At 39.3% G+C, this 27,867-nt stretch overlaps 2 protein-coding genes across 7 annotated transcripts in view; both read left to right on the plus strand.

Moving 5' to 3' along the window:
* The first annotated feature begins 1,694 nt into the window (after positions 1 to 1,694).
* Positions 1,695 to 5,554, plus strand: LOC138617765 (protein NDRG1-like). The gene is made up of 12 exons (XM_069693022.1): positions 1,695 to 1,745; positions 2,143 to 2,248; positions 2,802 to 2,922; positions 3,087 to 3,149; positions 3,249 to 3,309; positions 3,726 to 3,812; positions 4,050 to 4,106; positions 4,312 to 4,478; positions 4,668 to 4,767; positions 5,044 to 5,079; positions 5,173 to 5,224; positions 5,328 to 5,554. Exons 1-12 carry the CDS (start codon positions 1,695 to 1,697, stop codon positions 5,552 to 5,554), a joined length of 1,128 nt encoding a protein of 375 aa, XP_069549123.1.
* Positions 5,555 to 9,707: 4,153 nt separating this feature from the next.
* LOC138617892 (focal adhesion kinase 1-like) overlaps positions 9,708 to 27,867 on the plus strand; it is a 60,861-nt gene continuing 42,701 nt past the window's right edge. For 2 of the 6 annotated variants that reach the window (XM_069693238.1, XM_069693239.1), the window contains exon 1: positions 21,508 to 23,216. In XM_069693238.1, coding sequence (XP_069549339.1) covers positions 23,144 to 23,216 — 73 coding nt within the window. In that variant the 5' untranslated portion in view covers positions 21,508 to 23,143. Of the gene's footprint in view, positions 10,084 to 18,495; positions 18,523 to 21,507; positions 23,217 to 27,867 lie in introns of those variants that run through there. The other 4 variants (XM_069693236.1, XM_069693237.1, XM_069693240.1 and 1 more) reach the window with 3 other exon arrangements.

Consider the following 27,867-nt stretch of genomic DNA (forward strand, 5'->3'; position numbering starts at 1 on the left):
TCATATAGCAGCTGCAGAGATTCTTAATGTTTTGAAACCTGGATTCAGTGTTTTGCTCGGGACTAGATGACTGAGAGGAGAGCAGTCCTAATTTCAGCCACCCTGATTTTCTCCAGCTAATCCAGAAACCTTTGACCTGTTGCCATCATGGAAGAAAAAACACGTCAGAGTGGATGCAATGCAGCATTAACCTGTTCTGACATCTGAGTTTCTCTCACATTATGGCACGATTTTTCTCTCACATTCATTTACGAACCCTTTTCAACCCTTCAGAATGTTTTTATATTAAAGGTTTATAGTCTCCATCAACATCTTTGTATAACTATGAATTGATTTATTTTGTTCATTGTTTTAAATTGCAAAGTATTGTTAATATTTTTGTTTTCAATTTAGCTTCATCACAACATATTTAACAGTCATATACACCTTTAATAATTAAATGTAACTTTTTATGTTTCCATATTGGCAACAGCTGTTGCTGGAGGCATTATGTGATTTGAGATGTCTGTACGTACGAGTGTCTCACTCTTGTAAATGCGACATCTCAGAAACACCTTGGGGTGATTTTTTTTTAATTTGGCACAAACGTTCACTTTATAGAGGACAAACCGATTAGGTTAAACATCAAGGTCCCTGTTACCTCACCCCACTCCATTATTTATCTCTGGAACTCCATCCATCCATCTGTCCATCATGTATTCCCCTTTTTTACCTTAAATTTGATCTTGAACATTCACTTGGACTGGACAGGAACTGATTGTTTATGGTGATCAAAGGGCAAAGGTCAAGGTTACTGTGGACTGAAATGATCATTAAATGTGATCATTGAAGTTTGGCAATTGGATTTTATTTTAGCAGTAAGGATGTTTAAGCACTACATGACATACAGAGTTCAAGGAAATTATCAAAATTAGATTAATATCCTACGTAAATATTCGGGTCAAGGTAACTGGACTACAGGAAGCAAACCGCTTTGCTGCGAGGAACAGATGGCTCACTGACATTAAACAGCTGACCTGATCGTGGCTTGGCTGAAGGTGTTGTGACTGTTACTGCCTCACAGCAAAAAATAACAAGCTTTACCTGTGATTTTAAATTCAGTCAACACTTATCAAGCTTATTACATGTCAGATTTATTACTGGTTTGATTACATTTCAGTTGTATTGAATGAGAAATAGTAGAAATTATTCAAAGCCAAGTTTAAGAAAAACAGAGGTTCAACACATTCAGAAAATAACTTATAAATGTGATTCAAGTAGTCTTGAAAGGTCATGATAAAATCTGTATCTTATACATTAATCTAAGTGCATTAAGACATAGAAACTTTGCAGTGAAGTTTAAATTTTGCAGGGTAGATGCTCTGGTTAATTCCCTGTCGAAATCCGGTGATGCCCCTACAGCAGCCTGAGGTCAGATTAAAAAGGAAAGAGCCAATTGGCCACGTGTGAGCTAGGCTGGAGTTAGGGCTTATAAACAGATCAGTGTCAGAAGATATAAAAACAAGCTCAAACAAATGGTCAGTTACTTACATGCAGAACTTCTGTTGACGTGTGTGGTATCTGACGGACTGAAGGTTGAAAAGATAAAGAAAAGATAAATTAAGGATCAATTAACAATACAAACAGGACATCTGTTCTGCATTTCCTGCACATCTCCTTATTTATCTGTTGCGGTCTACTCTGCATCAGCAGCCATGGGCCTGGAGGAGAACGAGTGTGACTGTGTCTTTGAGCCCCAAATCACTGTGAGTATCACAGAGAATTTAAGTTAACCTTAAGGGTAGATCTACTGTTTGAGTGTAAAAAAAAAAAAAAGTAATGTGTTTTACAATGATATCACAGAATTTTAGTTTGGAGTTGGGCATAATATTGTTAACTTCTGTATTTGGTTTGTTCACATTAATTTGAGATAAAATTGCACTGTCAGAAAAAAATGAACCAACTTTAATCATGTCAGCTACTAAGTGTGGTTTAATTTTTCGCTAGAAGAAAAGGGACTTTATGTTCTTTGAGTTTTAATCTATAGTTTCTTCTACTTGTACATGGAAATGCATCCTCTGTGACACTCAAAAAGGGACACAAACTTTGTACACATTTGTATTATCTGAATGTGTGACGGATTCTGTGTGTTTTTGTTTTCAGGAAGAGCATGTAGAGACTCAGCATGGGAACGTCCACTGCATCATGATGGGGACTGTTAAGGCAAAGACCCCCGTCATCCTGACCTTTCATGATGTCGGACTGAACCGTAAGTCACAACTCCAACAGGCCCAACAGTGCGGTGTTTATAATGTTTACATCCTGCAAACATATATAATATACATGAATTCAAATGAAATTCAAAATAGAAATCTATGCCGCAAATAGGACAAGTTGTTTAAACCACCTGATATCCAAATTAATATTGGCATCACACAGGTATCTGATTTATAATTATAACTTTGTTTATTTTAACTAAGTCAAAAAATGAATTAAAAAATATATTTGTGTATCTGAAGAAGAACAGCTTGTTGGTTCATTACATAAAACGTATTTCTTAGTTTGCATGAATGCATCAAAGTATCCTTCTTATATTTTGTTTACATAAATAACTGCCTTTTAAAAAAACAAATTATCCAAATTTCTAGTACATTTTGAATAATGACTATTTGACACTTTCTAAATTCTCTCAAAAAAATGTTAATCTGAGTGTTATCTATTTTTGTTTTCTTATTTTTTGTAAATTATTTTATAATAGGTTTAATATTTGCGTCACTTTACATGAACAGAACTGATGTTATTTTTGTGTTTTCCTTCTGCAGACAAGTCCTGTTTTGACACTCTGTTCAACCACGAGGACATGCAGGAAATCCTCAGACATTTACCTGTTTGTCACGTTGAAGCACCAGGTCAACACGAAGGAGCCAAAACTCTGCCAGCTGAGTCAGTAGATTATCTTTACTACTTTTAGTCTGTTTTTCCACAGCTTATTTGATTTACATTTATATTTAATTCCGTAATCATACTATGATTTGATAACAGTTACAGAGCCATACATTGTTGGCTCACATGTCTGCTGACACTAAATTTGACTTTTGACCCCTCAGGTATCCCTATCCTTCCATGGACCAGCTGTCTGAAGCGCTGCCCACTGTCCTCAAACACTTTGGGTAAAACAGACTTAAGACTCCTCTTGCTACCAATTAATCTGATGCCAATCTCTTTTTGGTTGGGTTGACCAATTAATTTTTGGACTGTGTGCTTTGCAGGTTGCGAAGTGTGATCGGCCTGGGAGTTGGAGCTGGAGCATACATTCTGGCTAAATTTGCTGTGAGTTCAGATTTTTCTTTCAATCCCATTCCAAATGTAAGACAGTGCGGACACCTGGTTTTGCACTTAAGAAAAACAGGTTATAAACTAAACTGAGTACCGATCTTAATTTGGTTTTAGTGTCTACCAGTGTAGAAATATTTACCAGAGTTACTGACCAGAGCCTTCCTTTTTAAATTAAGGTACACACATACAATAGCATTTGCATTTTCTAACAGCCATGTTACTTCTGTTGTGCATCAGTTGGAGCATACAAAGTGCAAACGTGACATGACAATGTAGTGTAACTACACCCATACTTTAGAAGAAAGAAAAAAAACATGAGTTACATGTTTGTTAAATTGTTTTGCATCTGAATCAGAAAGGTTTGTGAAAAGTTACATATAACAAATTCCTGATCTTCCCTCTGTGTGTAGCTGAATCACCCTGATATGGTGGATGGGTTAGTTTTGGTCAACATCAACCCCAACGCTGAAGGCCTAATAGATAGTGTTGCAAACAAGGTAGGTTATATGTGTTTTTCATTCAGGTTAACATGTGAGATTTACTTTAATATTGTGAAACTTTAGGGGGTACAACAGGATTTGATTGATTACATCACTTAAGCTGTCATGGGAATGTTAAGTAATACCTGCATTTTTCCCACTGTTTCACTTCCCAATGATTATTATTTTAAACCAGCCTGATAACAATACATTAAAGGCTAAATGCAGCTCAACATGAATCTGTGTGTGTTATAGATCACTGAATGGACCCACACTCTCCCGGACTCAGTCATCACACACTTGTTTGGAAAGGTAAGTTATAAAGCCTAATGGGCTTGAGTTGCTGTAGAATAAAGTATACTCTGCAGCATGACAAGAAAAATTAAAGCATGAATCTTAATGATCTTCAGTGATCATTTTTGTGTTAAATGATTCAATATGGATCAGGTTATTCATTTTCAGAACAAAAGTACAGAAATGCAGAACATATTTGACCTTTATTTAAACTGACCTACAGGATGAGATCCAGACCAACCATGACCTCATAGCTACATACCGTCACCACATCACTACGATGATGAACCAGTCCAACGTGAATCAGTTCTTCCGCTCCTATAACAGCCGCAATGCTCTGGAGGTGGAGAGGCCTGTTCCTGGAGGAAACATCAATGTCAGGACCCTCAAGTTAGTAAAACCTTTCACCTTTAAAGAGCATGCATCAAGATCTTTCACATAATAGTTCTTGAACGAAAATTAGCAGTTTTATTTCATTGCTCATGACTAATTTGCCAATCACGAGCTTGCATCTTTGCAGCCGGCCCTCTATAATCCTAACCATAACCATGCTTATTTCACCTCTCTGTTTGGCTGTAGATGCTCCACTCTGCTGATTGTAGGTGATAACTCTCCAGCTGTGGAGGCTGTGGTCGACTGCAACTCTAAACTCAACCCCACCAAGACGACACTGCTCAAGGTAACCCGATGAGTGATTGACTCAAAAATAAAGTAAACAACCCACCCCCCAAAATAGAATAACACAGCTAGGCGCATCCATGCAATATCTGATGCATTATTACTGTATTATATAAAACTGTGGTGCTGCCAGGTTGTAAATACTGACCTGATATTGTCGAATATCAGTTTATGCTGTAGTAAAACACTTCCAATTTATCTCGTCATTTATCTGAAAGCCCTGGCAGATAAAAACTTGAACTCGGACTGAAGCTCAAACCCATTTGTTCTCTTCTAGATGGCGGACTGTGGAGGCCTTCCTCAGGTGGATCAGGTACTGACACATTGTATTGGTTACTCTACTGTAGAATCTCTGCTCCCGGTTGGTTGGAAATATTTCTAATACTTTTTATCTTCTTCTCCACAGCCACCCAAAGTGATTGAAGCCATCAAATATTTCATTCAGGGCATGGGATACAGTAAGTGAATATAACTTACCTATAAAATATTTTAATCCTAAATTAGAACAATTATATCTCAGTGTCCAACCAGTGAAAAACCTATGTCTCTTTTTTTCTCCAGTGTCTAGTGCCAGCATGACCAGACTCCGCTCACGGACAGCCTCCAACTCCAGCATGTCATCCTTTGATGGCTCTCGGAGCCGAGCACATACCAACGAGCTGCAGCGAGGCCGAACACAATCACACAGCACTGAGGAGAAGCGTGGACGCTCACACACCGACGTCTCCATGGACAGTGTTTCCAATGTGAGCCAGAACATCTCAAAGTCAGCTGAAGTGGCATGCTAGAGTACGCAGCTCTAAATCCAATGCACTTAATTCAGATTATACCTCATTATATTTAGCCGACCCATGTGTATTCCAAATTATTTCTCCTATCCACCTGTCTTCAAACACTTATGCCCTTTTATCTGCACTATAACTCTACCTGAAAGGTCACATGTCATAGTTTCATGTGACTTTCCTTCATCCTTTTGCTTTTTCCTCTAACTCCCTCTGTTTCTTCTCATAAATTCATGAATTTACAATTATTTCTTAAATCTAGTCTTTTGTATTCTTCCTAGTTTCTCCATTGTGCTGTTCTTCGTCTCCTCAGCCTTTTTCGATGTGTATCCTGCCCTGAGCTGTTATTTTATATCTCCCTTACGATATGTTATTTTTCTCCTTGTCCCTGTCTATGTCCTTTTCTCCCCTCTGTCCCTGATCTTGTACCATTGATTCTGCTGCAGGCTTCTGACATTTATCATGAAACATGAGGAAACCTTAAACCAGAAATGTGTTCTTTTAAGATTGAAGTTATCATGTGTTTATATAAAACCCAGATGTCTATGTATAGAGAGTATAATAAAGATGTAAAAATACAGTATTTTCTGGTGTAAAAACAACATGTTTATAACTGTAGGAATGTGTATTGATTATGCAACTATGACAGCTGTGTATTACTAACTGCAGGAATGTGTTGTAGTTCACACAATGCTTTCAAATGGACTTCCCCCTGTGTAAAATAAAGGTATATGTATCAATACAAAACATTGCTTTCAGCTCTCTGTTGATCATTGATTTAAAAAAAAATCAGCATTCGCAGGTTCCCTTACATTAAAGGGTAATTACACACAGTCTGTTAAGTCTGCTACCAGCTACTCGAGAGCACTTCTACACGTGAAAAATGACGTGGGCAAGTGGCTAAAGCCTTTTTTGGCTTAAAATCTGATAAATCTTCTCAAGTGATGTCACTGAAGACAGTGTTTGTTGGATGTGAGGACTACACATTTGACATTGAAAAATATTCCAGTGTGGCGTTACAAAGAAGTGAGTTTAGCTGTTATCTGAATCTCCAGCAAACTGCCATGTCATTGTTTTTACAAGGACACCTTTATGGATTCAACGTCGTAAGTTTGACAGTAGTGTTTGAGTGCAATGCAAAACCAATGGACTACTCTTTTGAGTGTCAAAGAAGAAATGAGATTTAAAAATGACAAGATATCTCAGATGGTATTTCTGATAGATGTTACAGCCCCAACAGATGCTAAGTAAATGTACTGATAACTTTTATTTTTAAAGACAGGGATAAATCTAATTGTTAACACATCAGTCCTGCCAAAAGTAACTGCTGTCCATCAACATGATTTTAGTTTCTGTTCTATGATTAAATTTACTGCAATAATATGAAGATTGATTATTGTTGGAAGATTTTTTTTTAATTATTATTATTTTGAGCTGAAAAATGGCATTCTTGTCATCATGACACAATAATACTGTATGTTCTCAACCTCATAATTGTTACATGCTATACATAGACAGGCAGACAGACAGACAGACAGACAGACAGACAGACAGACAGACAGACAGACAGGCAGACAGGCAGACAGAGAGATAGGTTGGTAGGTAGGTAGGTAGGTAGGTAGGTAGGTAGGTAGGTAGGTAGGTAGGTAGGTAGGTAGGTAGGTAGATAGATAGATAGATAGATAGATAGATAGATAGATAGATAGATAGATAGATAGATAGATAGATAGATAGATAGATAGACAGACAGACAGACAGACAGACAGACAGACAGGCAGGCAGGCAGGCAGGCAGGCAGGCAGGCAGGCAGGCAGGCAGGCAGGCAGGCAGGCAGACAGACAGACAGACAGACAGACAGACAGACAGACAGACAGACAGACAGACAGACAGACAGACAGACAGACAGACAGATAGATAGATAGATAGATAGATAGATAGATAGATAGATAGATAGATAGATAGATAGATAGATAGATAGATAGATAGATAGATAGATAGATAGATAGATAGTTAGTTAGTAATTCTCAAAATGTACCACTAGATGGAACCCTACAATAACCTCATATTTTCTTGCTTTGGACATGACCAGCAATCAGGCACCACTGGGTCAGATTTATGTAGCCAAGTACAACTCAAAGCACACTTTGCATTCAAATAACATAGAAAACCAACTTGTCCGCCATAAAGTAGGTTTTTAATCTCACTCTTCTGGCACAGCATTATGGCTCTTTTTAATATCGCTATTTGACCCGTTCAAGAGGGCTGGATTAAAATGCATTGTATAATAGCTTGTTCCCAATCTGGTTTTATTTATATATTTATTTATACATTAATTTCTTCGCATGTTCTCTAACATATACACTCTGACATGTTCGGTTTGATAATTCTGAACTGAACTTGTCATATTTAATTATTGTTGATAGATTAAAAACACATGTATTTATGCTCCAAGCATTTGAAAATAAGAGGCCAAAAGAGATTAAAATAAGATATTTGTAAATCTTTGGCTAATAAAATTGGGAGTGTAGGACATAAATTGAAATCCTTAGAAACAGGAATCACTCCAAAATCACTGCAACAGGCCATTTTCAGATGCATTAACATTTCAAATTGCAATGATAAGAGCTTCAGTTCAAAGAATTTCCAGACATCATTGTACAACCAATTTTTGAGTTATTTGAATTCTCATTTGTCCGAACAACACAATTTCTTTGGCCTGTGAATTAGCATTTTTATATTTTCACCAATGAAATCAATACTATTAAATTGTGTTTTGCGGTTCCATCAGTCAAAAGGATTGTGGAAATATAGTCTATGTGTGATACATCCAAATGTACAGTGGGAGTTTTACTGTATAACCTAAAGTTAAGTATAAACCGGCTGTGATCTGCAACTAAAGGCTAATTTTATCTTTTCTGTCTTACTTTCTCCATATTTAATTACAGATATATCACAGAATCCTTTTACTATTTTTTCCATCAGCTGCCAAGTGATTTGGCTGCTAAATGTGTAAATGTGGGGTACACTGGTGGCCCAGTGTATACAATCTGATCATGACGTCATGAATTTTAATCCACCTAAATGTCACTCTCTGTAATTTGCATTACTCTTCTGTGTGGATAAAAATAATCTCTGAATTGAGTGTGTGTCTGCATAAATTTGTGATTGTATGGATATTAGCTGCATGCATGAATGCAGTGCATGCGTAGGTGGTACTGTGTGTGTGCGTAGGCTCGTCAGTAGATGAATTGTTTTGGGCTTTGACTGCAAGACAGTGGAGATACACAGATCCAAGACAGTCAACATCAAAGTCACAATAATTTTGTTTTTGTGTGTTCGGAGTGCAACTTTATTTCAAAGCCTCTTTTGTTTGGCTTATTATGATGAATAATGTATGACAGAAATCTCTTAAGATTTCATTTAAACATGAGACATCAGCTCTTGCAGGGCTATGGGTTCATGCATGTATCTTCTGTGTCATTTAAATTCACTCTGTTCTGGTGCATTGGGGTGCTCTGTAAAAACATGAAATCCTAAAAACGTCCATATTCACTGACAGAAATTGGTGATTTGTTGTATAAAATGGGTTCAACGTCTGCCCTGCCATTGCATGGATTACAACTGATAAAGTGAGCAGTTGTTTTTTTTTATCACTGAAGAAATCAAAATCTGGTAGTTTTACAGTGGCATGTTTTACTTTCTATGAAACAATACTGCTCTGACACACCCTCCCATCATACACACCTTGCTGATAAGACTGGCTTTACGTAAGTAAGACGTTGAATGCAGGACTTTCACTTTTTCACAGTGCCGTATACTTTCACTGATATAAAGTCCCTAAATACTTCTTACACCTCAGCTGATATGATGTCAATTGGTCATGAATGTAAAGTAGCCTATATAAACTGTTGTTCCTTGACTCTGCTTGCCATTTAGTGTCATAGGCTAAATATATTTCCCACTACAGCAGGCTACAATAAATATGGCTGTTTTTCAAGGTCAAACAATACCTCATGTTCTTTACAATTATGATTAATATTTACAGAGAAGCATTATTTCCATCATCCATCTGATATCATACTGTGCAGTCTAAGGGCGCGTTACAACTCCCTTCTTCATAAATCAGTGGCTCCTCACATGACAATAGAAATGTGGGAGGGGTGCAGCAGTTGAGCAATTGGGATGTTACATAAAATACATGTCGGGGACCCTCGGCGTGCGAAGCACCGGGACACGTAGGGCCCCTCTCCTCCCGTCAGGGAGCGCTGCCATCTGCAGCCATGTTGGATCGGATCAGACTCCTCCAGCGGCGGCAGCGGCGCTAACAGCTAACGTCAGTGGACACCGACAGCCGGGCACGGCGCTGTTGTGGACAAAAACAGACAGAGAGAGAGACCCGGAGCGTAAGAGACACAGCCAGCGAGCCGGTTCTGCTATCTGCTATATATATATATATATATGTATATAAAGCAGACGCGCCGGGCCGGATAAAGGTGACGGGCAGTAGGTGCGGCCGGGCTTCAGGGCTGAAGCGGGTGAGTATTGATCCGTTTCGGGGGCGGACTGAGTGGGAACAGTCCTCCGGTAGCAGAGTTAGCTTAGCATTAAAAAGAGGGGGGGGAGGCAACACATACACAGACAATGGGGTTAACGCCAAGTGCAATACGAGTGGGTGTGTTTATCACAAGGCTGGAGTCAGGATTTGGAGGACATATCGCGGGCTAATTGATGTGAAATGCTGGTCGGTCTGACAGCGCGGAGTCATTTGTATTCCTAACAGACAGACAAGTGGTGCAGTGGCCGAAAACACCACCTCTCCCTCTGTGCTCCTCCGGGAGGTGCAAAGGTCCAAACCAGGAGGATTTCTGTCACGCAGAGTCACAACGCTGGGGCGAAACATCTGGGTTTTTGTTGAGCAACGAGTTGCCGATTCTCATTGTTGCAGGCAACCGTTTTTTTTTTTTTTTTTTTTTTTTTTTTTTAAGAGACAAAAGGGGGCAGATCTTTACTGAACCTTGAGCGTCTCAAGTGTTTTGGGGTCGCTTGCAGCCTTGTCAGCCGCAATACTTATCGCTGTGGTAGGCCGATTGAAAGGTATTAATATTTGAACGAGGCCTGGTGTCAGGACCACAAATCACTCATTTAGCCTGCTTGGTGGGATTAAAGAAAAAAAAAAAAAAGTAGTGCAAGAATTAGACATCGTGCACAGCTGGGTGCACAGCAGCTCCGTGGTTGTGATTGATGGTCAGTGTTTTACTTTTGGTTTCAGGAATTTCGGGGGTCAAAGCTGTCATGTCTCCTACAGATTTCTGTTTTCACATCTTGCTTCCTGCCTCCATGGGACCCTTGATCAAGTCCCTGTACACGCCCCCAGCAGCCAATCTGGAGGATCAGGACATTAAAGTGTATTTACAGATATTTTATTGTGATCATGGACAAAAAAAACCAACAATGTTTCATCTGGATTACCAACATATTTTAGTGTTTTACACCTGGAAAAAATGAGGAGGATGGTATCAACCTTACTCTTCAGTAAATACACTCAAACCGATTTAAGAGAATAAGTGAATCAAGACATTTCACCTCCCTTCCAATGAATGAACACCGGCACCTTCTGTGTCTGTATTACTGAAACACTAGTTCATGTTTGCTAGATTACATGTCCACTCAGTGCTGCAATTCATGGCCTTTCTTTCCACTGTTGTACACAAGTCAGCGAACTGTATAAAAACCTGACTCTTGTGTCAAACATTTTTGCCATCTGTCTGAAAATGTGTCATTTTGTGTTATATAAATCATGTCAGTCTTTGTGCAAGAGCTCTATAAGAGAATTTCAAGTGGCTTTGTTTCCATGTCTGCTATTGTTTCTCTCTGCTTCCTCTCCAATTCCACTAATATGAAGAGGCAGGGATGGGATAAGCAACACTGTGGATGTTGGATTGATTTTCACCCCTGTCCTTTTTCAGTGGGTGGGAAAGATAAAGATAAGATGGGAAGTGAGGGGAGAAGTAGGAGAAGGAGGCAGCTGTTTAGAAATGAAACTCAGCCCCCAGGTGTGTCAGTCCAACACAATCAGTGGGCGTGTGTTTCCCCTCCTATAAGTGACAGCGTGCAGTACAACTAGGAAGTGGAAAGAGGAACATATAACGCAAAGCGTTTGCGATTTAGCAGAGGTTCGGTCCTCTCCATACCGACTCCTAACATGCAGTTCTGGGATTTCCTGGGCTGCACCAATGGAGGTATGTATGTTTGTAGTCATACTGATAGCTCGGTGAGTCGGCTCGACTGTGATTGGACTGGTTTATGGGTGCTCTGTGCTAGGCAGGTAGAGAGGGTCTGGCAGGCTGAGGGCTGGAAAGGAATTTGTGAAACTCACCGCTGTGCAAGCAGTTGCATGTGAAAACCTTGCAGACAGGTAGAAAGTGGAGCACAAACAAAGACGTACGGGGGTCTGATACGGTGTCAGTCTGTTCGGTTTTCCTTTGATAAACCTGGTTGGTTGCTTCTGACAAACAAAGTTGACAGGTGAATTAAGTGGCACAAATCTGCTCGTTTGTATCTGTTGCCGTGAAGAAATTTGGATCTTGGTTGTCAGATTTACCTCCATGTAACATGAGTGTACTTTTATTTTTCTGGTGAACGATTCCTACAAACCTAAAAATGTGATATAACAACCACTGCTATCACTGTATTTACTACTGCTGTTGCTGCTGTTACTGACGTTGCCATTATTACTGTCTCTCCAGGAAACTGTGATTTTTTTTAATTTTTTTTTTGAGATCGCAACAATTAATGCTTACTCAAGAAATCTCCTCCCAATATTTCAGGGAGCTTGCAATTTTGCAAAATTTCCACAATTTCTCTGCATTTAAGTCACTCAATAGAAAATCTGCTGCTTTCTTCATTAGTAGTTTAATACCCCCCTTCCCCGCCCCCCATTCAAAAAATAATGTAAACTTCACAAATTGCATTGCAGTTTTTTATATATATATTAAAAAAAAAAAAAAAAAAAAAAAAAAAAACTCCCATCGCAGTTTTTGAGACAAACTCCCATTCAGTCAGGCATTTATGTTCACAACAACACATGCTAGTGGGACTGATCTGGTGACTGTCCCTGCCACTGCAACTACAGTTCCCAAAAACTGCTGTTTTCATAATTCTTCATAGGCCTTTACAATGAAAGATAAAAGATAAACAGCTGCATTATAGTAAAAAAAAAAAAAACAACTTATTGGATTCACTTTACTTGTAAGACTCATTGGCCCCCTGTTATAGTTTTTAGTATCCCCACTCATTCTTTTAGGTATTCCTCTGCATGTAAACAGAAAGGTTTTTAATGTTGAACTGTTTTTCCATAGTCCACATCTGATCTTTTTGTTGTTTACCGCACAGGATGGATTCTGATCTTGTAGAGTCCTTGAACAGCCATATCTGGTCATAACTGTGCCACAAAGAGTTAAAACATCAGATTTATGGTCATGTACAAATGCAGCTAAGCAACAACAGCCCACAGCTATCAAATGTCCCTTTTCTTGGCCACAGGCCACATGTAGGTGTGCAGCCGACATCAGAGTATATGGGGAACGTTGGTGAATAAGTCCAAAAACAAACTTCTAGCAATTAATGCTAGAGAAAGTACAATATCATAAATCAAAACAAGGTACAGTTTTTGTTGTGCTTTTGCAGCTGAGCACATACACTCCTCAGACCTATGGAAAAAAAGCTTTTTGTGTTTCTGTCTGCAAAAGTAGTATATGAAAACACACACGCGCTCTTAATCTAAAAAGGATGGAAAAGTCTGCCTTATGATCTCAGTTAAGTTGTGTTGTCTCATCTCTTGCCTCAAATGTGGTTGCTTTATTGTGCTGTATTGAATTCCAGGACAGCTCTACCTCCAATACCCATCCTTTGCTCCAGGCCATGTTTTCTGCTATTGCACTAATAACTACAGCTAAGACTACGCCAGATTCTTTATACTCACTTTAGCCGCATGCATCCACAAACAGGTCTCTGTTCCAAACCTTGGAGAACACTGTCATCATTAGTCTGCCCCTATTTGCATGCATAGCTGTTTTGCTTAAGTTATGTTGATGTTTAGGTTTACGTACAGTTCTAGATGTACTGCCTAAGCGGGTTTATGAAGCATATTTGACTCTCCCCAGTGTATGACATCACCTTACGCTGCCAATATGGAAAAAAAAAAAAAATCAATGTTACCATTGGAACACCTGTTTCTAAAGTCCATACACGATACAGCACACCATCTGTTTTGGCATGGAAAAATCACATGAGATTTTTGACTGTAAGTGGAAGTCAAGCAGAGAAGTTAAGAAAGTATTGTGGGAGAATTAGAAGCAGTCGATAAATATCAGTATTGTCCAAATCTAATTTCCTTTTCCCCATAATGTGTTAGACAGTCAGTAAGTCATATACCTGACTTTTATTTACTTTACTTTGTTTTTTCTGAAGAAATGCATCTTAAAAGTGGCTAGATGAGTTATGTAGCTGTCAAATATATATTTGCAACACAAACAGCTTTGGAGTCATGTTTAAATTTGTCTAATGCCTCCACTTCCGAGGTTCTTTAAGTATGTTTCTGCAAAATGAAGTGTACTCCAAGTGTTTTGAAAGTAGGAGCAGATGTATTAATCCATTGCTGGTTTGCTCTGGTGGTTTATCACCATTTGAATCGTCTCTCTTCTCTGCCATTTAATCCTTTTTTGAAGCACTTTTCATAAGTAAACTGTTTGAGAGGAATTCATATCGTAAAATACAGCCAAAAATCTAAAACGTTTGGCATTTAATAGCAAAATCCTTTTTCTCAGTTCCTGAAAGTATTCAGAGATGTGAAGGTTATGTGGGAACCCAGAGACGCGGTGGTTTGAATTAATGTATTTATAAATGTCTGAACGTTAACTTTGTGCAGTGCATTGCACAGAGCCATAAAACAGCTTGTAAATAAGACTTGTTTGTGTAAAAAATTAAACTATAAATCTGTGACTTCAAGAATGGGAGAGAATAAAATGGGGATCTGAGAGAGCGCGCTGCAGTCCTTCCACATAAAACCGTTGATTTCATATACAGTCCAAAATATTTACTCTTTAAATGAAAGCGATAATATGACTGACAAATGAATCAGTCACATAAAGTATTTAATCAGCTTCACAAACAAACAAATACTAGAATGACTTGATGTGGGAGGAATAATGAGATTGGAGATCTGTGAATTTCTGTAGTTTATCTAAAATCTGTCTTTAATCATCTCTTTTAATTTACAAAGGATAGTTTGAAAAAGTTTTGGTAGAAATATAGAAAACAAAAAAGTGACCTATGTGGGTTTTAAATTTATTTTGTTTAATTAGTGTTATATTGCATACAAATATTGTAATTGAATCACATCCTTCATACAATAGATTCAAAGTGGCACAGTGAATTTGCTAATAAGGAGAAAATAGGGCTACAAATAGTAATTCTTTTCATGATCAAGTCAATGACTTTCTCGATTGTTGTTTGTTCCTTAAAAAGGAGGGACAAAAACGTCGACCGGTGTTTCCCAGATCCTAAAGTGCAGCCTAAAATGTCTTTTGTCTCGACCAACAGTCCGCCAACAAAAACTGTTCAGTTTGTCATTATGGAGGACTCCAGGAAGAAGAAAATAATATTGACATTTAAGAAGCTGAAATTTTAATAAATGATTAAATGTCTCAAAATGTTTAACTGATTATCAAAATAGCTAGAGATTAATTTTCTGTTGATCAAGTAATTTATTACACGACTAATAATTGGAGGTTGAGAGGAAAATAACTGATGACAGTGAGTGATAATGGGCTGCATGGCTGTCAGAAACCTTATGAAGGATTTTGTTCTGTGTTCTGCTGACCTCTCTGAATTAATGTGGGTGACTGGACTGTGTAGTGGTGCATTATAGTCAAGCATTCACATCGACACATATTACTTAACAAATTGAACTTGCTACTATACCTGATTTGTCTGTATTGGAAAATAAACCTACAATATGGCCTGTCCTGGCACATGTAAGCTCTTCTCCTGCCCAACAAAAAAAATGCAGATGTGAAAAAGGACGCTGGTTTAAACGCAAGTGTCCTCTGTATCACTCCCCTACCTCTGCAGTGGTCCCAATACTACAATACTACATTTTTATAGCTGCTACTTACAGTGACAGCTACCTCATTAAAGCTGTAGCTGCTCCTGTGGTGACTTAGTTCTACTCTCTGATGTTGCGCTCAGTTTCGCGCCCCTCTGTTCTGCCGTACTCTATTCTGACAGGCTGAGCACCGCAAACGAGCTGCAAAAGGCTGCTGTTGTTGTTTTTTTGATGAGAATGGAGTTGTGCAATGCCCTGAGTGTGGTGTCAACTGGCGTAGCTTCTGTGCCAGAGGCAATAGTTATTTTACTGTGAGTGGGAGAGAGAAAGAAAAAGGCTGAGAGCATGTATGAGGAGAGGTGGGGATGTGATAGAGTAGGGGGGAGAAGCTCTGAAGAGTCTTCGTGCAAGTGAAATACACACTTTTCAGCACTGTTTTTTTATTAACAGTGTCTAGTTTCAGAGTCATTATTTGTGGATTTGAATGGTTTAAGTTAGGTCATGTGTAGCGAAATTCAGGAAACATGTCTGCCTGGATGTTTGTTTGAAGTCTCTGGTGTGCATGTTATGTTGCTGTTATTTGAATCACTTGGATATCAGGAAGTGTTCAAACCAGAGGCGGTTGTAGAGGGTCAATTTGTGGGCTATTTTCACAACAATTAGTGCTTCAGCGTACTACATTTATATTTTTAACACCAAGAAACATTACAACACAAGCGTAATCCTTTGGCCTTCTTTGCTGAATGTGCTGCCAGTCCTGGCTCCAATTCGCTGAGTGCCTTAATGTTGCATTTATCACTGCTGACTATTTGACTGCGAATGAGGGGGAGAGAGCGAGAGAATAATACGAGGACGGGAGTTGTGTCACTTTTGTTAATAGTATGCTACTTGTAGCCATCGTTTTGGACACAACTCTGCCAGGAACAAATTGGATTATGTGATTAGAGGAAATTATATGAAATGGCAGAACACACACGGAGCGGCAGTGAATCAAACCAAATAAAGTGTTTCAGTCAGTGTAACAAAAATAACAATAAAACGTTACAATTTAATAAGCTATACAGCTGATTATCACAGTCATAAACTGTTTCCCAGTTATATATTACAGTCTTGTTGTGTCCAGAATTTGAGATTTTTTTTTTTTTTTTTTTTTTTACTGGAAAGTAAGTAAAATAAAGAAACGCAAAGATTTTTTTATTTTTTTTTCTCTCTTCTCTGGTGTTCATTGAGAAGTTTTACCAGCAAATGTTCCAGCTCTGAGCGCTTCCCCTTTTTCCTTTGTGCAATTAATAAAACCACATTAGGGGTGTGCCATATCATATCGTTCATGATAAAATCAACGTCATTTTTAATATGACATAAATAATTCATACTGTTACATGCATAACTTATGCACAGCATCATCATGAAATCTTAGCTAGGCATTGCAGAATATTTACATAATCTGAATCTCACTATTTATGTTTACAAAGTAAAGAACTGTGAGACCAGTTTGATTTCTTTTTAAAAAAAAAAAATATTTGTAGACAAACCGTTACGTGGAAGTTGACAGAGTTCAAAGCTATAAGACTTATTTGGCTGCAATTTCATGCGCTTGAAATTACTAATAAAATATGTGTCAGTATTTTAAGAAAAATATAGTAACGTCAGAAATACCCTGAAATATCGTGATATTATTTTCAGGCCATATCGCCCACTACATAGTGTTCAGCAGTAGGAAGCTGTGTGGAATTGGGACATGGATTTGTATCCTTCCTATATTATAAGACAAAGCCTTGGCATCCTTATTAGCGTCACGGTCCTGCTCTGTGGCTGTTGCTTAGTAACAGATGTCAGCTTAGCTTCAGAGTGAAGGATGTTTAATCCCAATGCTCATTTTGGTGTCGATTTTGCAGTGTAGTAAAGAGTGAGAGAAAAGAGGGGAGGGGAGGTCGTGGAGAGTTGAATGTGAGCAGGGGGGTAAAGTTATGACAGCGTGACAGAGCAGATATATTTTGCCAAGTCATGATTCCCACTTCCCTCCAGCTGTCTGGGACGCAACACATATTCTCCTGATTCATTAGAGCTGCTGCACAGTCACTGGACGGTCAATGCAGACAAACATGTAAACCAGTAGATGGGCTTAGTGTGATTAGAAATTGATTTTTGTCGGTCAATAACTAAGCATTTTAATCAATCAGTTGGACTTCCCTTAGTGCTCAAAGTCCTCTTGGATGTGCCGGTTAGTTGTTGTGCTATCCGTCATTTGATTCAGGCAAAAAAGTTGTAATGTAAGTGGCTACATTTCTCAATGATCACGTGATTCGATTCCCTCCTCTGTTTAGCTCTGCTTTCTTCCGGTCTTTCCCTTTTCTCAGGCCACCTGTATAATTCTCAACCTTTGTATCCTTCTTTTATCTATCCTCTTTTCTTTACTCCTTTTCTTCCTTTGCCCTCCCTTTTTCCAGCTCTGTCTCTGTCAGTTGGTAGTCAGTAGAGTGCAGTATTTAGGCAAACAAAAACCTTATAGTATATGCAAATAGACAATAACAAATGATCTTCTCTCTGGCATGCATGACACATCTGTTACTTGAGTGCTTGGTGAGGTGCGTGGACAAATGCCTGTAAAATGTGCCACCTTGTTGGGTTGTTGAGGTGAACAGGACCGCCACATTCTTACAGTAACTCTGCTACAGTAACTCGTACTGTAGTGTGCTGACTCTCATTTATGCCTCGGCTTAGTTGATGACATGCTGTTACTGTGAATTATTCACTGTGTAAGTCCCTGAGTTATATTCACTAATTTATCAAAGTAAAACCTCTTTTTTTTCCCCCTCTCCTCCCTTACCCTTTTCTGTTTCAGACATTTCCAGAATATCATACTACGCTGGTGAGTACACATTTCAACATGTGTTTTTTTTTTTTTTCCTATTTTCAATACACTTGTGTATTGTTGTAACCACCTGTCTAATGGTGGGAATTGAAATGCATTATTATTTTAAAAGAATGTAAAAACCTTTACCACTAGATAACAGCTGGTGCCACAATGCACTCCTCTAGGTGTGTGTGTGCAGTTTATACGTGTACAGTGTGTGAAGAACCTTCACTCAAACCTGTATTTTGAAGGTTTCCTTTGCATCTTCTTTGAATATTGCTTTGTTTTTAAATGGTTTTAATGGTCAAAGTAATGTAGCCCTTTTAAATGTAAATGACAGTTCAGTCTAATTTTTCATAATGAATAACAGTGCTGCTGCCATGTTTTATTTTTCCAAAGACGTGATGTCTTTGCTCTTCATCATGACTCAGACTTAAAGAGGGCTGGTGTCATGTGTGTGTGTGTCGTGGAGTGGATCAAGTTAGAGCTGAATAATTTTCACGGTATAGATAAGACATTTTATGACCCTTGGCTCCAGTCTCTCTCCTTGGCTGTTGCGAGGTAACTGTTGATACTATCATACATCTTCGAGCAGGATGTTGTAGGTCTGGAGCTGAGAACCTGTCATTCATGAGAAGGACCCAAACATGATTTACATTTCTTAAACTTGAACAACTCTCCAGTGGAAGCTGTGTTGCCAAAATTTTGGTTAAGATTGAGTTTAACGGAAACGTATAATAAAGACAGTTTTACTAACTTTGCATAGGAAATAACAGCAGCAGGGCACATTTACGATGGAGCCTCTTCAACTCTGTTAGGATACACATGATCTCCTTTGACAGTTTAAAATGCCGATGAGACTCAAAGATCTGGAGTCACGGCTTGCCTCGGGTTGGCTGCCTTACACTTTTTCCTCTCTGTAACTTGAAGACCAGATTGATTTTTACCTGCTTGTGATGGCTGTACCTGAGCTCGTATGGTTTATTGTTTGTTTTCTAGTTGATTACACGACTCTGTACAGTATGTTGTTATTTGGTTTCTGTTCCAATCAACTTTAGTCAGTGGGTTACTATACAGAGAGCATATGCAGCCAACCAACCTTCTATATATAAAGTTTAAACAAAATTTTAGAAGCTAATGTGCTATATGTAGTCTGAAATCAAGTTTAAAGTAGTAAAAGTATGTAATAATTTTGTGCTCTGAATGTCAAACACTTTCTAGTTCTCATTTTTGTGTTATTTTTACATGTTGATGTACTAAAGAATGACACCTCAAAATGAACTCTTGAACATGGAGCTGTGGTGCTGATTCATAGTGATTTATGGCACTCATGTGGTAGTTTACGTTGAAATTCTGTATTGTGTTTGTTTTAATATAAAATCAGTGCAAAACATTTGTCTTACATTTTGTTCGGGAAAGTAACTACAAAAACACGGTTGACACATGCTTGCATCATCGGCATCGCAAAGTCTTTTGCTACTGTTGGAAAGTCTACCGGAGATGCATGATTGAATAATTTTATCAATCAAATTAGCATACGGCCGAACCAGGAGTTGACTGGCACAGCTGGCGGATGTCTATAGTGAGCACCCTCTGTCCACAGAGCACAGCATGCACTCACCTGGCCAGCACGGGAATATCTCGTCACACACACACACAAGACGTAAAAACTCTGCATACTGTGAAATACAAACAGATTCATCTGGCGGTGGTAGATTTAATGAGCATTGTGTGAACTCGCTAGCAAGTTAAATGTAACGGAAATTCATTTATATGTAAAAGTACCACACTGGAGCTTTTAGGTATGGCATCCTAGCATTTAAACCCGTTTCTTCTTTGGTGTAAAATCGACAAGAATTTCAAACACTCTCGACATCCCCCGCTGTGTGGTTGTTGTCAGTGTTTCTGCAGCTTCAGTTCAGCTTTAAAGCGTTCACAATCATCCTGCGCTCCGTCACATCAGAGCGAGTGAATGTCAAGAGTGCTTTGCTGCCAGCGAAGGTCCAGCATGCCGCAGGAGTGGGTGAAATGTGTCTGGAGTGGAGGAGAGAAAAGCGAGTGGGGACAGAGGGCAGTGGAGACCTGCCGAGGGCAGGAGAGTCCGATGGACACGACGGAGGGGAAGTGAGGACAAATACAGAGAAACGAGTGTTGTAGGAGTGAAGAATGTTTGTTTTCAGTGGCTAAGCACTGATCCCGAGTCATGGTTCCTGTGAGTGCCTGTTTATTAAAGCTATCGTGTGGATTAAGAGCCTTTACCTGTCCAATCAGCTCGCCTACTTTCCACTGCATCAAGTCTCAATTACAGTATTTTTATTTCTCCTTCCTCCTCTCCTCTCTCTCCTTCTCTGACCTACACGCGCACACACTCACACACACGCACACGCACACACACACACACACACACACACACACACACACACACACACACACACACACACACACACACACACACACACACACACATCCCCCTCCCCCTCTGGTTCTTCCTGTTAGCGATGGGAGCAGCTTTTTCGCTGCGTGGTCACAGCAGCTTTTACCAAAAACACAGCAGAGGAGAAACACTTGGCTCGTACACGCACACACTGACTTTTGCTGACACACAGGTTACTTGATTTCATATTTCATCTCTCTCTCTCTCTCTCTCTCTCTCTCTCTCTCTCTCTCTCTCTCTCTCTCTCTCTCTCTCTCTCTCTCTCTCAAGTACACACAGAGTCAACTACCTGCTTACCCACATGCTCACACACACACTTTCTCACTCTACAGTCTCTTTGGTGCACTCAGTTTGACTGCTCAAGGATTTCGCTGGATAAACAGTGTGTATGTGTTTGGTTGCGGCATCGTGTGTGCGAGAGAGAGAGCGAGAGAGAGCGCGAGAGGTCGGGAATGACGTTGTGATCCAGCTGCTCTTTCGCCGCCACAGAAGAAAGTCTTCAGAAGCCAGGCTAAACAACACACGGATGACTGACTTCGAAACGGATTTACTGCATCAAACCCACTCCTGCAACATCATTTCATCCTGCCTGGCTGTGCATCACAACTTCTTTGTTCCTGCCATTTTTTGTTTTTTTGTTTTTTGTTTTTTTGCTCCACCTCTTCGTTTAGGTCTCCGTCACTTTATGTCCCTCTCTGTAGCGTTAAGATACCTGCTTTGACCTGGTTAACTCCTGCAGACTCTGAGCATTGTGGGAAAGCTTCGGAGGACGTGAGGCTCAGCTTCTCCCTGGGGTTTCTCCGCTTTCTCTCTTCATCCCGTTACCTTTATTTCTCCTCCTTTCTCTTTGCACTTCATAGTTTCTGTCTTTTTTTTGTGATCATTTTCTTCTTCTTCATCTCATCCTTGAGTCACATTCTATCTCTTCCTTCTTACTTTCTCTGCATCCTTCTTTCCCTGTCTTTGCTTTCCTTTTTCCCTCCTGCATTGGTCTCTGTCATCTTAGTCTCCCTCACTATGCTCCATTTCTCTACGCCCCTCTCTGCCCTACATTTTCTTCTCTTCTTTCACTGATGCCCGTTTCTCTTTTCTTCTTCCTGTGATCCGTTTTGCCATTCCCTTTGGACAACATTGTGGATTTACAGAACAAAACTACAGCCTTTCTCGAAAAAAAAAATTGTCCTTTGACGTAATTATATGGTGTCCTACTAATCCAGCAATAGGTCTGTCAGTGTTATTTTGTAACCTGGAAATTTGACATACAACGCCAAACCTGTGACTTTAGATTTTGTGGCTGCTGGGAAGAGACCTTTGAATTTCTCATCAAGGATTGATACACCGGATCACTAATTCTGAACCGATGACCTGAATATGATATTTTGTGAGGATTTATTGGACTGCAGCATGGCCTGATGGGCAACGAAATCATCCGTCAACCAGAGGAGCCTTGAGTATCTGTTTTGGAAGCCTCCACCATACTGAAGTGCCCTTGAGCAAATGACTGAATTATCTCCACCCTCGGGGACTCAATCTCCCTGACTTGAAGGAGCGAAATAAAGAGCTTCCTGACAGCGGATCATTACATATCACATTGCACAACGGGAAAGGTATTTTGCTGGGTGAAAGGTCATGACGTGAATTGGACGGATTGATTACTAAGACTTGGACCCCAAGTCACTTCCTGAAGTCATGAAGTGATATGATCAGCAAGTTGCAGAGGACTGATTTGCAGTGTTGTGATCAGTAGCTTGGATTTTTCTCACCAGATACTGTACATTCAGTTTTCAGACCAGTATGGACAGCAGACCTTAATCTCTTATTTAAAAGTGAAAACATTAGGAGCCTCTCTATCAGTTGGACTTGTACCTTGTTGATAGGTGTCTAATTTAGTGACAGCGACAGACCGGTATTTCCTCTACTTGAGTCAGTAACAACACTGGGACACTGGTTTTCATGGATTTCTTCCTACAATGGATATGCCTGTGAATGATAAGATCCCAGTTAACATCACATCACGTCTCAACTTCTAATTTTTTGGGGGACATTTTTGGATAGCTCTTGCTTTTCCTTCCTTTTTTGATAATTGCCAAAAGCAAAAGATTAGAAATCAGTCCTAATCTTTGGCTCTATGCAGTTTTTGGGGCCCAGCAGTTTTGTCTGGGCCCCGTGGCCAGACCCGGAACCGCTCCCCCAACAGAGCAAATGGAGAACAGCGGCTGCATCCCCCTCTGCTGGAGCAAGGGGGCCTGCATCTACGCACAGCACCCCTTACCAAGTATGTACGAACAAGTGTCAGTTGAGTCAGTCGCAACATGCCACATGTAAACTGGAAAACAGTGAAATGCAGGGTGTAGTTGCATTTTTTGTTGTTACCGTCAACTGCTTATTTCACAACATCTTTACCAGTCACAACTATAGTAGTAGATATATTATTGATTCTTCGATATTAAGCATTCTTTAATACAGTGCGATCCATAATTTACAACATTCATGTTTGCCAACGCGCCGAGCTGGATATGGTTTGATGAGATTGATTTGACAGGATAGGCTCCTTTAAGATGGCAGAGCTGAATTTCATCACCCTGGGCTTTTGTTTTGATTGTAACATTTTCACAATGTGCTACAAGACATCTAAATTCTGTCCCGTTCCTGCTGTCTGTCGCTATTTATCACAGATTAGATCCAATTGCAGCAGCGACTACAAATTTGATACCAGCTGTCACTTTGAGACCTTGTTACCACTTGAGAATAAAAGAGGCTGCCAAAGGTGCAGTGAATTGCTGCATGACCAGCTCTCAATTACTAAAATAAACTTTGTTTTTAATTCCCCAGCAACTTCTTGTAGGATTAGCCACTCAAACTGGCTAATGACAGTGTAATTTGTCAGTCCATGTGATGTCATGTTGACAGCACTTGGTTTAGTGCAATAGGAGCGTGTAAAGGTGAAACAGACTTAAACACAACAATCTTTTTTACTTTGGTTTAAGTAAAAAAAGTATGATGCCAAATGAAGGATCCACAATTTAATTTGGGTTATAGTTGTACTGAAAAGTAATGAGGGGTCACAATGGTGTAGTGGTTAGCATTGTTGCCTCTCAGTAAAAAGGTTCCAGGTTCAAATCTGGGCCTCAGCCTTTTCTGTGCGGAGTTTGCATGTTCTCTCCGGGTACTCTTCCTCCCACCATCCGAAGACATGCGTCTCAGGGTAATTGGTGTGATCCATAGGTGTGAATGAGGGCGTGAATGGTCTTTGTTTCCGTCTGTCTCTACGTGTTGGCCCTGTGATAGACTGGTGACCTGTCCAGGGTGAACCCTACCTGAGCTGGGATAGGCTCCAGCCCCCCCGTGACCCTGTTCAGGATATAGATAATGGATGGATGAAAAGTAATGATAAGGTTAATAGATTGACTGTGGAACCTTAAAGCAAATCTTCATACAAAAACAATAATTTACATCATGTAGGTTTACTTTTTCTCCTCAAAAGGGAGGCAGGTCCCAACAGTATGATTGTATAAATAGATTTATGTCCGCACAACGTAAGTAATATAAGTACATACGCATTAGTGCTGGTCCCTTGGTTCTTTTGTTTTAGTCAGTATTAAACTGTTATATGTATATAGATACACAGCTAATGGTTAGACTCTTTTTCTTCTCAGTCGTTGGCTTCAGATAATGCACGTCGTTGGCGTCCGAGAAGGAGAGATAAGTATTGCGGAAGAGGGGGAGGGCAGAGCAGAGCAAATTGTCTGAGGATGAGAGTAAGATGAGAAGGAGGAAGGAAGAGATGTGGTTCAATAGGACAGGAGGATCAAATGGAGATGGAAAGGCAGGAACTAAAAGGCTTGTAAGCATGAGAGAAGAGCGTCAGGAGGAGTTTAAGAGGGGCAGAAGAGAAGAGTTACAGATGAAGGGCAAAAAGATGGAGAAAGAAGGATCAGCGATTTGGTAGATGAGGAATTGAAGAGAAAGGAAAAGATGCAAACTTTAGAAAGAAGGCGTGAAGTGTGAGGATAAATGTGAGGAATAATCAATGATGAAGAGGCCTCGGCTTCTACTGGGTCGGGTTAACCCCAGTAACCCAGATATCCGTTAGACGAAGAGATAAACTGTCCTCCTGCTGCTGCTACGGGACCGAGCTCAACTCCAGCCTTCTGTGGTTTTAACAGGCTGACTGTCAGTCAGTGGAGCCCCACTGAGAGAGGGGGTGGTGGGCCTGGCAGCTGCCTGCTCCCCTCCTGGCTGCCGGCATGGCCTAGTTGATTTGATTCCTCTCCTTTTAAATGTATGAGGGCTTTCATGTGGGAATTTAGTGCAGTTATGTTGAGTAGAAATTGGTGCAAATGAGAGGCGTCTTAATTTGTCCTGAGCTGTGTGGTGCAGCTATTTTAAAACGGTAATTAATGTCCACTGAAATCCATAAATTGTAGATTCCAAAATGTGATTTAGCGATGAAGGACAGCCTGTAGACCATAACCTGTTTTATGGTCGCTTTGTCTGTTGTTATTATTTCCATGGCATAATGCACAGGAAGGCAATGCTATTTAGCAGAAAACATCCCAGGTGTCAGGGCTTTCTATGCTGGATATTATTTAACAATAATGAAGTGTCTGATGGCAAAAACTATTGATCTGCACGACAAACTATCCTCAGACAAAGAGCTTTATATCCACACTTTATATTCACTCATAACTACTTTAGATATTTTGCTGAAAGACTAAACAGTCCTTCCTGTCCATTTTAAGTGAACAAAGCATCATGCTTACAATATCTGAGCTAATAAGCAATTATCACAAGTATTTTCAGTACATTACACCAATCCCATCACTAGTCGGCATAAGCACAACCTGCTTTGATAAACTCTACTAAAAAACAGGCAAACTTACTTTCAGTACACTTGCTTGTGTATGTTGTAACAGTATTTGGAGCATAAAGTGGCCATATGCCCGCCGAGTTGTAGGTATTTCATAGCTCTTTAATAGGATTTAGTAAAGCTCGATGTGGTATTTAGGTTATGGCTACGTGTATGTCACAATTGTACTATGTGTGTATGTATGTCATAACATTTAAGTGCTTTGTATCTAATCTGATTATTGACTGAGGGAGTGAAAAAGCAGCATATGGCTGACTGTGACTCTAGCTCATCTGGTGCAGTTGCTTCTATTTAAAAAGAAGTTGCTGTCAAAATAATGCCCCCAATACATTTTTCAACATGTTCCTCTGAGACGAGGCATGAAAGCTGCAGCGAGTGCTGTTAAAACAACTGAAGCTATGTCGGGAAACCACATCATAACTCAGGACAGGGTTATACGCAACGAATGTTTTTTCGTATATTCAGTACCCCCCGCTGTAAAATACAGCAAATGTTGGTCTTCTGCATTTCAGAAAAATATGCTGTAGATTGTTTTTTTGGGGTAACATGATTTCTGTTTCCAACTGAAAACTATAAAATATACTGATGTAAATCCTCTAATATCTACCAAACACAAAATATTCTCTGGCACAGTAAGCTTAAATGAAATAACGTCATGGACATTATGCTGTATCAGAAACAGAACATGGTCAGTGGATGTTGTCAGTTTTGTACATAATGTAAAAATGATCATGAAAAGACGTATTTTTTGGGGATCACATAAAAACACACTAATCATTCCAGGTAAACTCACTCTGGGGTAAAAGCTCAAGCATATCAGGATCATTGTTTGTTTTTTAAGATTATATTTTAGACATTTTGCCTTTATTCAGATAGAGTAGTGTAGACAGAGATAAATATGGGGAAAGAGAGCAGGAGAGTTACGTGCATTAAAAGGCCTGGCTTGCCACACTGGAGCTTCTTCAGGATTGTTAAAAAAAAAAAAAAAAAACACATCAAATGTATAAAATGCAACAAAAAAAACCCAAAAAATTCAGAAAGCCGTGAAATACAAAGCCATTATGTTTGTGCCTTTTTATGAAGCTTGAAATTTCAGCGGCCATAAAGAAACAGAAGAGGGATTATAAAGGTTCTTCACTCTAAAACCCTCACTAATATGTATTAATAGTACATAAAGAGCCAGTATAATATTACACTTTATCTTTAAATGTATTCTTGTGATGATAGGTTTCACAGAGTCAGAAGTTATTAAAAAGGCTGTCGGTATTGTTATAGATGTTGATGTAGTGGTATTGCTTTAGGGATTATAAGAAGCCACCTTAGTATCATAGCCGTATTTATGTCATTTTAATTGGATGATGATAGTGACACAGTAAGTGGGGTATTTGTAATATGATCTACACTAATCTGTTGTATTAAAGCCTTCAAGGTCTGTTGGGTCTGTGACCATTATACACGGATTTATATGCATTACAACTACTCTACTATAAGAGTACTATTAGAAACGGCTTGAAAAAAATTAGTAGGAGTCATCTGCTGTACCTAACATATTAAATTCCAACCTTTGTCTCCACTCTTTTTTTCAAAATATATATTTGCTGCTTTCTTAAACTGCAAGAAGAAGCTTGCTAAACCATATAACTAGTACAGTTGTATACTGTACTAGTAGACATAACATGATTTTGTTTCAGAAAGTTACTGTCCGTACTAATGGAGGAAATGTTTAATGTATTGCCTGAGTCTGTACATAATAATATATTTTTTTTTTATAAAAGATAAAAGATTTAGACCGGCAATTGTTCCTGGTAAGCTATTTATTTATTTATTTGGTTTCTATCCCTTGACAGTTGAGCAAATAAGATGAAGCACTTCACATACAAAAGATCAATGTGAGTCCGACAGTAATCTTCCTGAGAACCAGAAACTAAACCAAATTTCAGCTTTAAAATGGCATAAAGCAGCGCTGTCTTTTTGACAACACACAGCCACATGGGCTTTAGTTATGCTTAATGCTGATCGGATTGACCCAAACAACCTGTGCAGAGAAATCGCAGAT

The sequence above is a fragment of the Brachyistius frenatus genome, unplaced genomic scaffold (assembly GCF_029030835.1).
Source record: "Brachyistius frenatus isolate BFR_SWC_R1_liver_20210118 unplaced genomic scaffold, ASM2903083v1 Contig_14, whole genome shotgun sequence".
Taxonomy (NCBI): Eukaryota; Metazoa; Chordata; class Actinopteri; family Embiotocidae; genus Brachyistius; species Brachyistius frenatus.